Source organism: Acipenser ruthenus, chromosome 1, assembly GCF_902713425.1.
Source record: "Acipenser ruthenus chromosome 1, fAciRut3.2 maternal haplotype, whole genome shotgun sequence".
Lineage (NCBI taxonomy): Eukaryota > Metazoa > Chordata > Actinopteri > Acipenseriformes > Acipenseridae > Acipenser > Acipenser ruthenus.
The window spans coordinates 119,464,472-119,476,580 of NC_081189.1; the positions used below are offsets into that span (position 1 = coordinate 119,464,472).

General features: G+C 42.0%; 1 protein-coding gene across 1 annotated transcript in view; it reads left to right on the forward strand.

Annotated features, from left to right (window-relative positions):
* Window positions 1–12,109, forward strand: part of LOC131737101 (dnaJ homolog subfamily A member 4-like) — a gene marked incomplete at its 5' end in the record, with an annotated part of 16,315 nt that continues 4,206 nt past the window's right edge. Inside the window, 5 exons of the mRNA XM_059023868.1 lie at window positions 1–143; window positions 2,521–2,524; window positions 2,820–2,831; window positions 3,076–3,253; window positions 4,564–4,743. Coding sequence (XP_058879851.1) covers window positions 1–143; window positions 2,521–2,524; window positions 2,820–2,831; window positions 3,076–3,253; window positions 4,564–4,743 — 517 coding nt within the window. The remainder of the gene's footprint in view (window positions 144–2,520; window positions 2,525–2,819; window positions 2,832–3,075; window positions 3,254–4,563; window positions 4,744–12,109) is intronic.

Below are 12,109 nucleotides of genomic sequence, written 5' to 3' on the forward strand. Positions count from 1 at the left end.
TTGTTATTTTCATTTAAAGACTGCAAGAGGGTTAGTGAAACTGGTTTCTACGACATTCTTGGTGTGATGCCCAGTGTGTTTCTGGAAGAATTGAAGAAGGCGTACAAAAAACTGACTGTGAAATACCACCCTGACAAAAGTAAGTTTAAAGACCTGTATTCTCTCCTCTGTGCTGATGCTGGAGTTCCCTAGAACCTTCTGGAAAGTAGTTTACCGATGTGAGCGTGTGCGTGGAAACACTAGGGGAAACCTAGCAGTGACACAGCATTATTTGGTTAGAGAGAGTTCAGAACTGGTAGTGTGTTTTTTATATTTTATTTTTACTGAATGTTAATAATGGTTACTGTCAAATTCTAATATATTATCACATTCAGTAAACCTGTAACAGCCTAAATGTCCATAATTGTCCACATTTATTTATTTATTTGTTTATTTATATATGTAATTGTAGCGATCTTGGTTAACGCAGGCAGGCGCATCACACACAGGGCGAGGCAATCCACACACAGGCGGAGGGCGGGCGTGAACCCGGGACCTCTCGCTGTACAAAAGAGATGGCTCCTTTGCAAGCAGCGTATATCGGGTTTATGTCTTTTTGAGTGATTACATCACATACCAGCCCTACTGCTGCCTTCCCCCATACACGCTAGTTTAATTAACTCAATGCTGGAGTTAATATTTTCTTTTAAGTGACTTTCTGTTCTTGCTATGCTGCCATAAGTGAGGTTTGCTTGCTGTATAATGATATATACAGTGTACATGTGGGTAGCACAGAGTGCACTTTCTGAAACTTAAAGGCACAGCACATGTTGGAGTAGTTTACAACAAGCAAACCTCACTTATGGCAATAGTTCCATACTGCCCCAGTTTAGGGTTTGAAAATCTGGTCACCTTAGCTATTTGGCTTTTTGTATACTTCGAAACATTTGTTTTCTTTTGAATATTCATAAACTGATTTACACTTTCTCCCCATTCCTCATCAACAAAAAAATACGATGTTTTCATGTAAGTGTAACACACCCTTAGTTTTCCCTCAGAAAATAACTATAGTTATTATAATTACTGGTTGCGTGTATCAATCAGGCACTAAGGGCTAACGTAATTTTGCAGCACCAAGCTAAACTTACTAATGGCATGATAAAATGTTCTGCCTGTTCAATTTTTCAGTACCAATCAATGATCATGAGAAAGCGTCTTCTGACAATCTATATTAGATAACTGTGCATTTTATGAAGGCTAATTTCTTGGCTGGAGTTTATTTTTTTGAGTTGACAGTAGGGGAGACCGGGGCTGGTTGTCACACTTTTTACTATTTATTATTTTCCTCAATCTGGTGACATTCTGCGAGGATCTGTTCCTCGTTATATTGAAGAATAACTCTTCACGTACAAAACTGTATTTTTACTATTTATGTGAACATAAAAAATATAGACCTATATATATTTGAAATGTTGACCCATGCTACAAAATAATACCACAGCCTCCACAGAACCGGAGGACAAACAGTAAATAACTTAAATAAGCATCATATGGTGACATATCCCACATGTTGCTGTAAAAAAAGTAGAAAGAAAAAATATAAGACTTCCTATAGGATTTACATGTGACAACCTCCCCCAACCATACTGTACATGATAAATGAATTCTCTCAGTACTACTGGGAGAACCTACTAGTTTTGTTTGTACACCAAAAGATAGCCAGTATCAGGTTCTATTCAACATGGCCATCAGTTCAAAAAAACTCCAGTACAACTAAGAGTTATAACATAAATAACAAGATAGACAGTTTTTACTTTGGGTATGAAAAAAATGAAATATGTGCTAACCTTTATGTTAGTTGGAATTGACCTCAAATTACAAGATGGTTGAGTTCCAGACAATAGAACACACGTTTCAGTGTTAGTATCACCTGCCTGCACCATCTAGTGTCATAGTTATGAGCGCTGTGACAGCCAGCCCTGGTCTCTCCTGTAGACTGAGGCATGGATCAAACTGTAATAAGATTAAATTGTATTCATTTTCTGATCAAATGAAATGTTGTCACTCTCTACTTATGAAAGGAAGACTATTTAATCTTCCTTAATATAACCATGAGCCTATGTCAGAGAAGTTTTCAGATTGTCAGGAGACGCTTTTTCATTATGAGGAGGGGGTGAGAGGGGGTGTAGGGAGAAATAATAGTCTGGAGCTAGGAGGGAGCAGAAAGGTCAAGACAGCGATTGGCGAGTACAAGAGTTTTGAATTGGATGTGAGCAGCGATAGCGAGCCAGTGCAGAGAGCGGAGCAGTGATGTAGTGAGGGAGAAACGAGGAAGGGAAAAGACAAGGTGAGCAGCAGAGTTTTGGATGAGCTGGAGCAGACGGATAGCAGAGGCAGGGAGGCCGGCCAGGAGAGAGTTGCAGTAATCAAGGCAGGACAGTACCAGGGCATGGACTAGGAGCTGTGTGGAGTAATCAGTGAGGAAGGGGTGAATTTTGCATATGTTGCTGAGGGAGAAGCGACAGGAGCATGCCAGAGTAGAGATGTGCTGAGAGTAGGATATTGAGTGGTCGAGGGTGACACAGAGGTTTTTAGTGCATGAGGAAGCTGTATGGTCTAGTGGTTAAAGAAAAGGGCTTGTAACCAGGAGGTCCCCGGTTCAAATGCCAGCTCACTCACTGCCTCATTGTGTGACCCTGAGCAAGTCACTTAACCTCCCTGTGCTCTGTCTTTCGGGTGAGACGTAGTTGTAAGTAACTCTGCAGCTGATGCATAGTTCACACACCCTAGTCTCTGTAAGTCACCTTGGATAAAGGCTTAATAAACACATCATTAATGAGGAGGGAGAGAGGGTGGTGGATTCAAGAGGAACAAGGCAGAGAGATCAGTGGTGGCAGGAATTCAGTTGCAAAAACATATCTTCTTTAACCGCATAAACCTTTTTATTATCATAAAGAAACACTGAGCATCATTTAGAACTCACAACTAGAAATGTTAAAGCGAGCACAAAGCATCATTTAACCCACAGTGTAAGAGTTGACATTAGCTTGGAAATGTTTGTTGTGGAGATTTGACTTCAGTTTTTCCCTTTTGCAGTTCATACGTGTTTCTCAGGCCTACAGCGTTTTGTCAGACCCAAAGAAGCGAGATCTTTATCACCAGGGAGGGGAACAGGCTATCAAAGGAGGAATGAGAAGAGGGAGATTCTCCTCCCCCCGCTCCAGGGGTGGATGCTGGATAATCAGGAAGAGGAGAGGTGACTTATCCCTGACAGGTACATCACTCTCTGAGCATGGCTGCCTATCAAACGAAGTGTAGAAAAATTAATGTGTATGTCTTTTCTCATATGACGTGGCCACATTTCTAAATGCATGCAGGGGTCATTTTATAATATCAAATAAAAATGACACATGAAAACTGGGAGGAACATGTTTTTTTTTTATTTAAAGATACACAGGTTACTGAAACATGCTGCACAGGCTCGCAGATTTAATTACACACAAGAGCTGACACTAAGATACCAGCAATCGTGTCACATTTAATAATGAAAACAAAGCTACAAATAAAAGTTTGCCACCCAAATGGTGAGCGCTAGTCTCATTAAAAGAAACGTCTTGCTCCAGGAATCTGCTACACTACGGTAACCCTCTCTATACTTGGTTGGGATCAACATCCCCTGAACTGACCTACTTCTGGGCTCCCGGAGTCCCGTCTTTCTCACAGGGACTCCTGCCTCTTCACACGGACTCGGCTGGGCAATGCCTTCACGAGCACCGTCTTGCAGTGGAAGGGTTTCGTGTAGTAGTTCCTGCAGAGCAGACATTCTGTAAACAAAGCAAGCTTTCGTTTCATCGCTCATCTGTGTGTCAGCGGCCATGCAGTAACCCCGAGCTGTAGCACAGCCGATTATTGAACTCAGCGCAGCATCCATGGACGCGCCCCCCAGCCAATCCAGACCCCCTGATCCGCTCAGCATCCATGGACGCGCCCCCCAGCCAATCCAGACCCCCTGATCCGCCCCCCAGCCAATCCAGACCCCCTGATCCGCTCAGCATCCATGGACGCGCCCCCCAGCCAATCCAGACCCCCTGATCCGCTCAGCATCCATGGACGCGCCCCCCAGCCAATCCAGACCCCCTGATCCGCTCAGCATCCATGGACGCGCCCCCCAGCCAATCCAGACCTCCTGATCCGCTCAGCATCCATGGACGCGCCCCCCAGCCAATCCAGACCTCCTGATCCGCTCAGCATCCATGGACGCGCCCCCCAGCCAATCCAGACCTCCTGATTCGCTCAGCCCTGGGCGAGCCTCACTACCCAACAAGTTGCCCAGCAACGTGTCTCAGCTGCACACCCCTGTGCAGGAACCAGTGACAGGGCTCTCCCTGCCACAAGAGTGTTGCTTTTCTTTGCATAGCAGGGTTCCCAAACAGAACACTTTATTAGGCAATAATACATAATCTGCCTCTCTAGTACTATCACTATTACAGTTTTATAACAAGAAGCAATTGAGTTCAACCTTGATTTAGTCAGTGTATTTTTTCATTTGAATTAATGTCTCATTACTGGCTTCGTCTTTTCCAGGCAAGAATGCTGTGCACCAGCTGCAGTGCCGACTCCAGAGGAGATGCAAGCGAGCAGCAGCAGCACATTTACAGAAAATGACTTCTTCTTATTATTATTATGGTTTTCATTATGATTGCAATTATGATTATGATAATAATTACAATTATGATTATGGTTACGATTATGATTATGATTATGGTTATGATAATAATTACAATTATGATTATGGTTACGATTATGATTATAATAATGATTACAATTATGATTGTAATTATGATTATGAGTATGATTGTAATTATGAGTATGATTATGATTATGATTGTAATTATGATTATGATTGTAATTATGATTATGATTATGATTGTAATTATGATTGTGATTATGATTGTGATTGTGATTATGATTGTGATTATGATTATGATTGTAATTATGATTATGATTATGATTATGATTGTAATTATGATTATGACTGTGATTGTAATTATGATTATGATTGTGATTATGATTGTAATTATGATTGTGATTATGATTGTGATTATGATTGTAATTATGATTATGATTATGATTGTAATTATGATTGTGATTGCAATTATGATTGTGATTATGATTGTAATTATGATTATGATTATGATTGCAATTATGTTTGTGATTACGATAATAATAATAATTGCAAGTTGAATTTGGGCAGCAGTGTGGAGTAGTGGTTAGGGCTTTGCCTAGAGATAACGATCAACCTAACACCTTGAATGCACCAGGCACTCAGGAAACAAAAGGCTAATCAAAACCGTCTCCATGATTTAATTAACCCGTCTAGTGAGAGAGGTAGTTTAGCATTGGAGTCTGAAAAGAGAGAAAAATAGCTTAAATTTTTAGAGATTTAAGACAAATTTCACATCGTATTGATTTAATACCACTATGAGTACAAGATGCAAGTGTTTTTATTCTTAAATTGCCTAACAAGTATAGAATAACCCAGGTAATAAATCCCTAAGAGAATTAAACTGTCTGCAATGTCTAACCAAAGTCGCAACCCAACATGTTTGGTGTCTAAAGAAATGAAATTTCTTATGGTAAAAATAACGGGAATTCAAAATAAAATCTGAATTATTTAGCAAAAGTTATGCACGTTCTAAAAGTTTCCCCTTTCCAGATTATGATAATGAACTAATCAGACAGATGAAGGGGGGAGTGATCAATCAAGATTTCAAGCCCATTCGCTACCAAATAGCCAATCGGAGCATGCAGCGGGAAATTCAAATAATCTCTTTGTTTGAAAAGTATAAAACCCCCTGCTTTAGCCCCAGCTCCTTGTCCCCAGCTCTACCCCCCTACGCTTGCCCTCTAATCTGAGACCCCAGCTCTACCCCCCTACGCTTGCCCTCTAATCTGAGAACCCAGCTCTACCCCCCTACGCTTGCCCTCTAATCTGAGACCCCAGCTCTACCCCCCTACGCTTGCCCTCTAATCTGAGACCCCAGCTCTACCCCCCTACGCTTGCCCTCTAATCTGAGACCCCAGCTCTACCCCGCTACGCTTGCCCCAGACCTGCATTATCCCTCTGTGCTATCCCCTGACCGCGGATCCCTGCTTGCTCAGATTCTAAGAAACTACAAGACTGCACCTGGAGCCCTCAGCTCTCAGTATTTATCCATCAAGGTTGGGGGCCCTGACACTCAGAGAAACACAAGGTAACAGAATGCTGAAAGTGACTGCTTTCCAGGCTAGGTAACAATACTCTTAAATATCTATTCAGGTATTGTGTGACCCCTTGTTGTGTCAGTATGTGTTGGTATTTCTTTGGTAAATTGTTGTTTTAAACCTTAGTTCTCATTGTAATGCTTTTAATGTGATTTTAATTGTGTAACTGTTTTGTGTGATTTTCAAACTTATATTGTTGCATGCTTAATAAATATCATCTTTCTAAGAAGAGATTCCCAGTATTGAGTCATTCGCTCATGTTGAACATACACAATTTATGAACTTTGAACAGTCTGGAATGTGCTCTATTTTTGGCTTGTTGTAACGTGTAAATCCGCCATCGTTTTCAGACAGCGATATTAAAAACGGGCTTGTACATTATAATAGGACACTGTTTATTGTAGAGGTCCCACCGAGATCTTGACTATCGAAGGTATTTCTTTATCCCCTACAGTTTTTGGAGGTCCTTTAATTTATTGCTCTTAAGAATATATTAACTGCCTACAATAGTACCCACAAGGCCCATTGCAACCTGCTAAGGGAGGCAAAAACCTCCTGGTAGTAACCGACACATTTTCAAAATGGATAGAAGCATTTCCAATGAAATGCAGCACAGCCACAGCAACAGCAAGAGTATTGTGGGGACAGGTGTATTGTAGGTGGGGATTGCCCAAAAGTACAGAAAGTGACAGGCTCACATTTTACAGTGAAATAAAAAAAATATTGGGCTTTCAGCATCGCTTACATGCAGCCTGTCGCCCACAATCTTCGGGAATGGTAGAAACAGTGAACCAAACCTCGAAGATCTCTTGGAAAATGTATCTAAGTGGGCCAAGAGCTGTTATCGCTATCAGTTTGTGCATAATACTGCCACAGCTTATGTAGGTAATGGTACATGGTGCATAGTGACTGATGCAGTCTATTACAGTTAGCATCATCTGACCTGTCCTGTGGTGATACCCTCTCTGTGTAAGAGCTGAATATGGCAGGGGGGTCCAACATTTTCTTGGGCATGAGCCACTTTTACATTTCAGACTAAGACACGAGCCACAATGATAGACATACACGCGAGTCCACTGTGAGACATACAAGGCTTTATAATTAATTATAAAACTGTTTGAAATGCTTGCTTTCTACCTGCTAATCAGCTGTTGAAATTCTGAACACTGGTCGTATGTTACTGTAAACTCCCATGTGTGAACTTCATACACATATAGCGCTTGCTAATTTATTTTTAAAACAAAAAAGTGGACTGAACCTTTAAAAATGATGAATTAATGGTGTAGCGTGCACGGGGGTAGGGGTCAGAGCTGATAGGTGGCACAATCTAAACATGAAGATTTAAGCCCGATATCTGCTCCTGCAAGGCAGTCCAGCTCTTTAGTACAGCAGTATCGGCGCTATGCTTCACAGGGACCTGGGTTCTATATTAATAATAATGGGTAAGTGTGGTGTATTTCCCTATCCCAGCCTTCTGACATATATATTTTAAAATATAGAATACCAAAACCCAACATGCATGAATCAATAACAATATAACGCAGCGATGCCTCCACTTTACTGAGCCTGACTGATAAAATCAGGAAATAGAACTAGTAACGAATTACAATTACTTACAGAGGCAGCTCTGATTTCATGATATCTGTTACTTACAGAGGAGAGCTCTGTTTTCATGACTGACTTCCAGCTGGACTTATTGAAACGTTATACAAATGAATGCTATATATATATAGTACAGTATACTGAGAAGAAACAACATAATTATAACAGACTGGCTATTATTAACAAAGGTCAGGGAGGAACACAATGGCAATCACGTGGTTTACAAACAAGATTAATTAACATGCAAAATAGCAAGGCTAGCTGCATCAATACTGCTGCCACTGTGTGCACTGTGTTAGGACACATCAATATTACTATAAGACTAGCTGCATCTCTACTGCTGCCACTGTGTGCACTGTGTTAGGACGCATCAATATTACTATAAGACTAGCTGCATCTCTACTGCTGCCACTGTGTGCACTGTGTTAGGACACATCAATATTACTATAAGACTAGCTGCATCTCTACTGCTGCCACTGTGTGCACTGTGTTAGGACACATCAATATTACTATAAGACTAGCTGCATCTCTACTGCTGCCACTGTGTGCACTGTGTTAGGACGCATCAATATTACTATAAGACTAGCTGCATCTCTACTGCTGCCACTGTGTGCACTGTGTTAGGACGCATCAATATTACTATAAGACTAGCTGCATCTCTACTGCTGCCACTGTGTGCACTGTGTTAGGACACATCAATATTACTATAAGACTAGCTGCATCTCTACTGCTGCCACTGTGTGCACTGTGTTAGGACGCATCAATATTACTATAAGACTAGCTGCATCTCTACTGCTGCCACTGTGTGCACTGTGTTAGGACGCATCAATATTACTATAAGACTAGCTGCATCTCTACTGCTGCCACTGTGTGCACTGTGTTAGGACACATCAATATTACTATAAGACTAGCTGCATCTCTACTGCTGCCACTGTGTGCACTGTGTTAGGACGCATCAATATTACTATAAGACTAGCTGCATCTCTACTGCTGCCACTGTGTGCACTGTGTTAGGACGCATCAATATTACTATAAGACTAGCTGCATCTCTACTGCTGCCACTGTGTGCACTGTGTTAGGATGCATCAATATTACTATAAGACTAGCTGCATCTCTACTGCTGCCACTGTGTGCACTGTGTTAGGACGCATCAATATTACTATAAGACTAGCTGCATCTCTACTGCTGCCACTGTGTGCACTGTGTTAGGACGCATCAATATTACTATAAGACTAGCTGCATCTCTACTGCTGCCACTGTGTGCACTGTGTTAGGACGCATCAATATTACTATAAGACTAGCTGCATCTCTACTGCTGCCACTGTGTGCACTGTGTTAGGACGCATCAATATTACTATAAGACTAGCTGCATCTCTACTGCTGCCACTGTGTGCACTGTGTTAGGACACATCAATATTACTATAAGACTAGCTGCATCTCTACTGCTGCCACTGTATGCACTGTGTTAGGACGCATCAATATTACTATCTGAAGGGCGTATGAAATGTTCCCATTAAATACACTGTGCATCGATGCATGTGGTCTCAAGGAGAAGTATGCAAAAGAGTTCCATCTAAAGCGAATTTCCTGGTGTTTCATAGAGATAGTCTGCTGCATGGTATTGAATGACTTGGACAGTAAGCAGCAGCTGATAACAGTGTGTACCGCCATCTAGTGGTGAAAGTGCGCCGGTGAGATGAAATATTCTGCACCCCGCTGAAATTCTGTATCCCCTCGGCCTTCGGGTCTCTTCAGAACGTCTCCTGGCTTTCTATCACAATACTAACACTTAATAGTAGTGTGCTATTTGTATTCTTCTATGACATGTTTTAAAAATACATAGTTAACGTTTCAAACGAGTGCTTTTTCTTTGTTTTGTTGTTGTTTTTTTTCTACCAGTAGGCTAAAATATTTTTTCTACCAGCAGGCTCCTTTATTTAGCTCACTTATACAATACAATAAGTACATGTTGCTTGTATTGTAATTGTTTTATTGTTTAACAGGACCCTTTGTAAATGAGGCCTCGGTCTCAATGGGTACATCTTCTGTATAAATAAATACAAATTTAAAAATGTATATACAGATGGTGGTTTTAGGGTTAATTTGTTGTGTCAATGCCATTAGTTTTTGGGGGAACCCCAGCTACTTTGGTAATTGCTATAATACTTTGTGTAACCTGGCTTGCTAATTGACAAACGCAAAATTGGAAACCAAAAATATGCTAACTGGGTTTGGGGTGAATGTGCTGTTCCTACTGAATCCTCTTTGGGGTCCCATAACTGGTTACATTTGGGAGAAACCACATAACACCTCACAATAGTTGGTATCTCTTACCTAGCATGGTAGGGGTACAATGTTAAAACAAAACAACTGCCTGTTAGTAATCTCTAGTTATGAACACGCAAAATACTCATCAATATTCGCGGTATATTGTACAGCATGCTACATCATACAATGAGTTATAACTCCTACATACAAACTCACAAGAGAATGGGGTTGCACCCCAGGAAAGTCTTGATACGAAGAAGTAAAGAAGCTCATGACGAAATGATTTGCCAGTTGTTAATATTAATATGCAGGAGTTATGAACCATAATTTCACACAGCGTGCTGTACAATGTACGTACAAGTAGTTGGGGTTCTCCCAGAAAGTCATGGCATTGACACAACAAATTAACCATAAAACCACCAAATACAAAATAAATTAGTGAACTAGTGTCTCATTTAATGTTAAGCCTTGAAAGACAGAGCGTGCCAAATATGAGGTTATAACTGTATACAATAATAATAATAATAATAATAATAATAATAATAATAATAATAATAATAATAATAATAATAGAATTCAACTACAACAGGTGACTTTACGTCAAGAGAATGCACTCATGATTCAAACATAAGAACATAAGAGAGTTTACAAACGAGAGGAGGCCATTCAGCCCATCTTGCTCGTTTGGTTGTTAGTAGCTTATTGATCCCAGAATCTCATCAAGCAGCTTCTTGAAGGATCCCAGGGTGTCAGCTTCAACAACATTACTGGGAAGCTGGTTCCAGACCCTCACAATTCTCTGTGTAAAAAAGTGCCTCCTATTTTCTGTTCTGAATGACCCTTTATCTAATCTCCATTTGTGACCCCTGGTAAAATAAAAACAGCACACAACTGCCATGTGTCTCAGAGCTGCGCGTGTATGTGAAGTGAAAGAAAGCAAGGAGGCATTCCGATGAGACCCGAAGAGCGGGGGATGCAGAAATCCCAGGGGATGCAGAAATCCCAGGGGATGCAGGACATTTCACAACACCAGGTTGTGTCTGTGTGCTGGAGGCTGTGTCCTCATTCTGTGCTGTGTCTGTGTGTGTGTGTGTGTGCTGGAGGCTGTGTTCTCAGTCTGTGCTGTGTCTGTGTGTGCTGGAGGCTGTGTTCTCAGTCTGTGCTGTGTCTGTGTGTGTGTGTGTGTGCTGGAGGCTGTGTTCTCAGTCTGTGCTGTGTCTGTGTGTGCTGGAGGCTGTGTTCTCAGTCTGTGCTGTGTCTGTGTGTGTGTGTGCTGGAGGCTGTGTTCTCAGTCTGTGCTGTGTCTGTGTGTGCTGGAGGCTGTGTTCTCAGTCTGTGCTGTGTCTGTGTGTGTGTGCTGGAGGCTGTGTTCTCAGTCTGTGCTGTGTCTGTGTGTGTGTGCTGGAGGCTGTGTTCTCAGTCTGTACTGTGTCTGTGTGTGTGTGTGCTGGAGGCTGTGTTCTCAGTCTGTGCTGTGTCTGTGTGTGCTGGAGGCTGTGTTCTCAGTCTGTGCTGTGTCTGTGTGTGTGTGTGCTGGAGGCTGTGTTCTCAGTCTGTGCTGTGTCTGTGTGTGCTGGAGGCTGTGTTCTCAGTCTGTGCTGTGTGTGTGTGTGTGTGTGTGTGTGATGGAGGCTGTGTTCTCAGTCTGTGCTGTGTCTGTGTGTGTGTGTGCTGGAGGCTGTGTTCTCAGTCTGTGCTGTGTCTGTGTGTGCTGGAGGCTGTGTTCTCAGTCTGTGCTGTGTCTGTGTGTGTGTGTGCTGGAGGCTGTGTCTGTGTGTGTGTGTGTGTGTGTGCTGGAGGCTGTGTCCTCATTCTGTGCTGTGTCTGTGTGTGTGTGTGTGCTGGAGGCTGTGTTCTCAGTCTGTGCTGTGTGTCTGTGTGTGTGTGTGCTGGAGGCTGTGTTCTCAGTCTGTGCTGTGTGTCTGTGTGTGTGTGTGCTGGAGGCAGTGTTCTCAGTCTGTGCTGTGTCTGTGTGTGCTGGAGGCTGTTCTCAGTC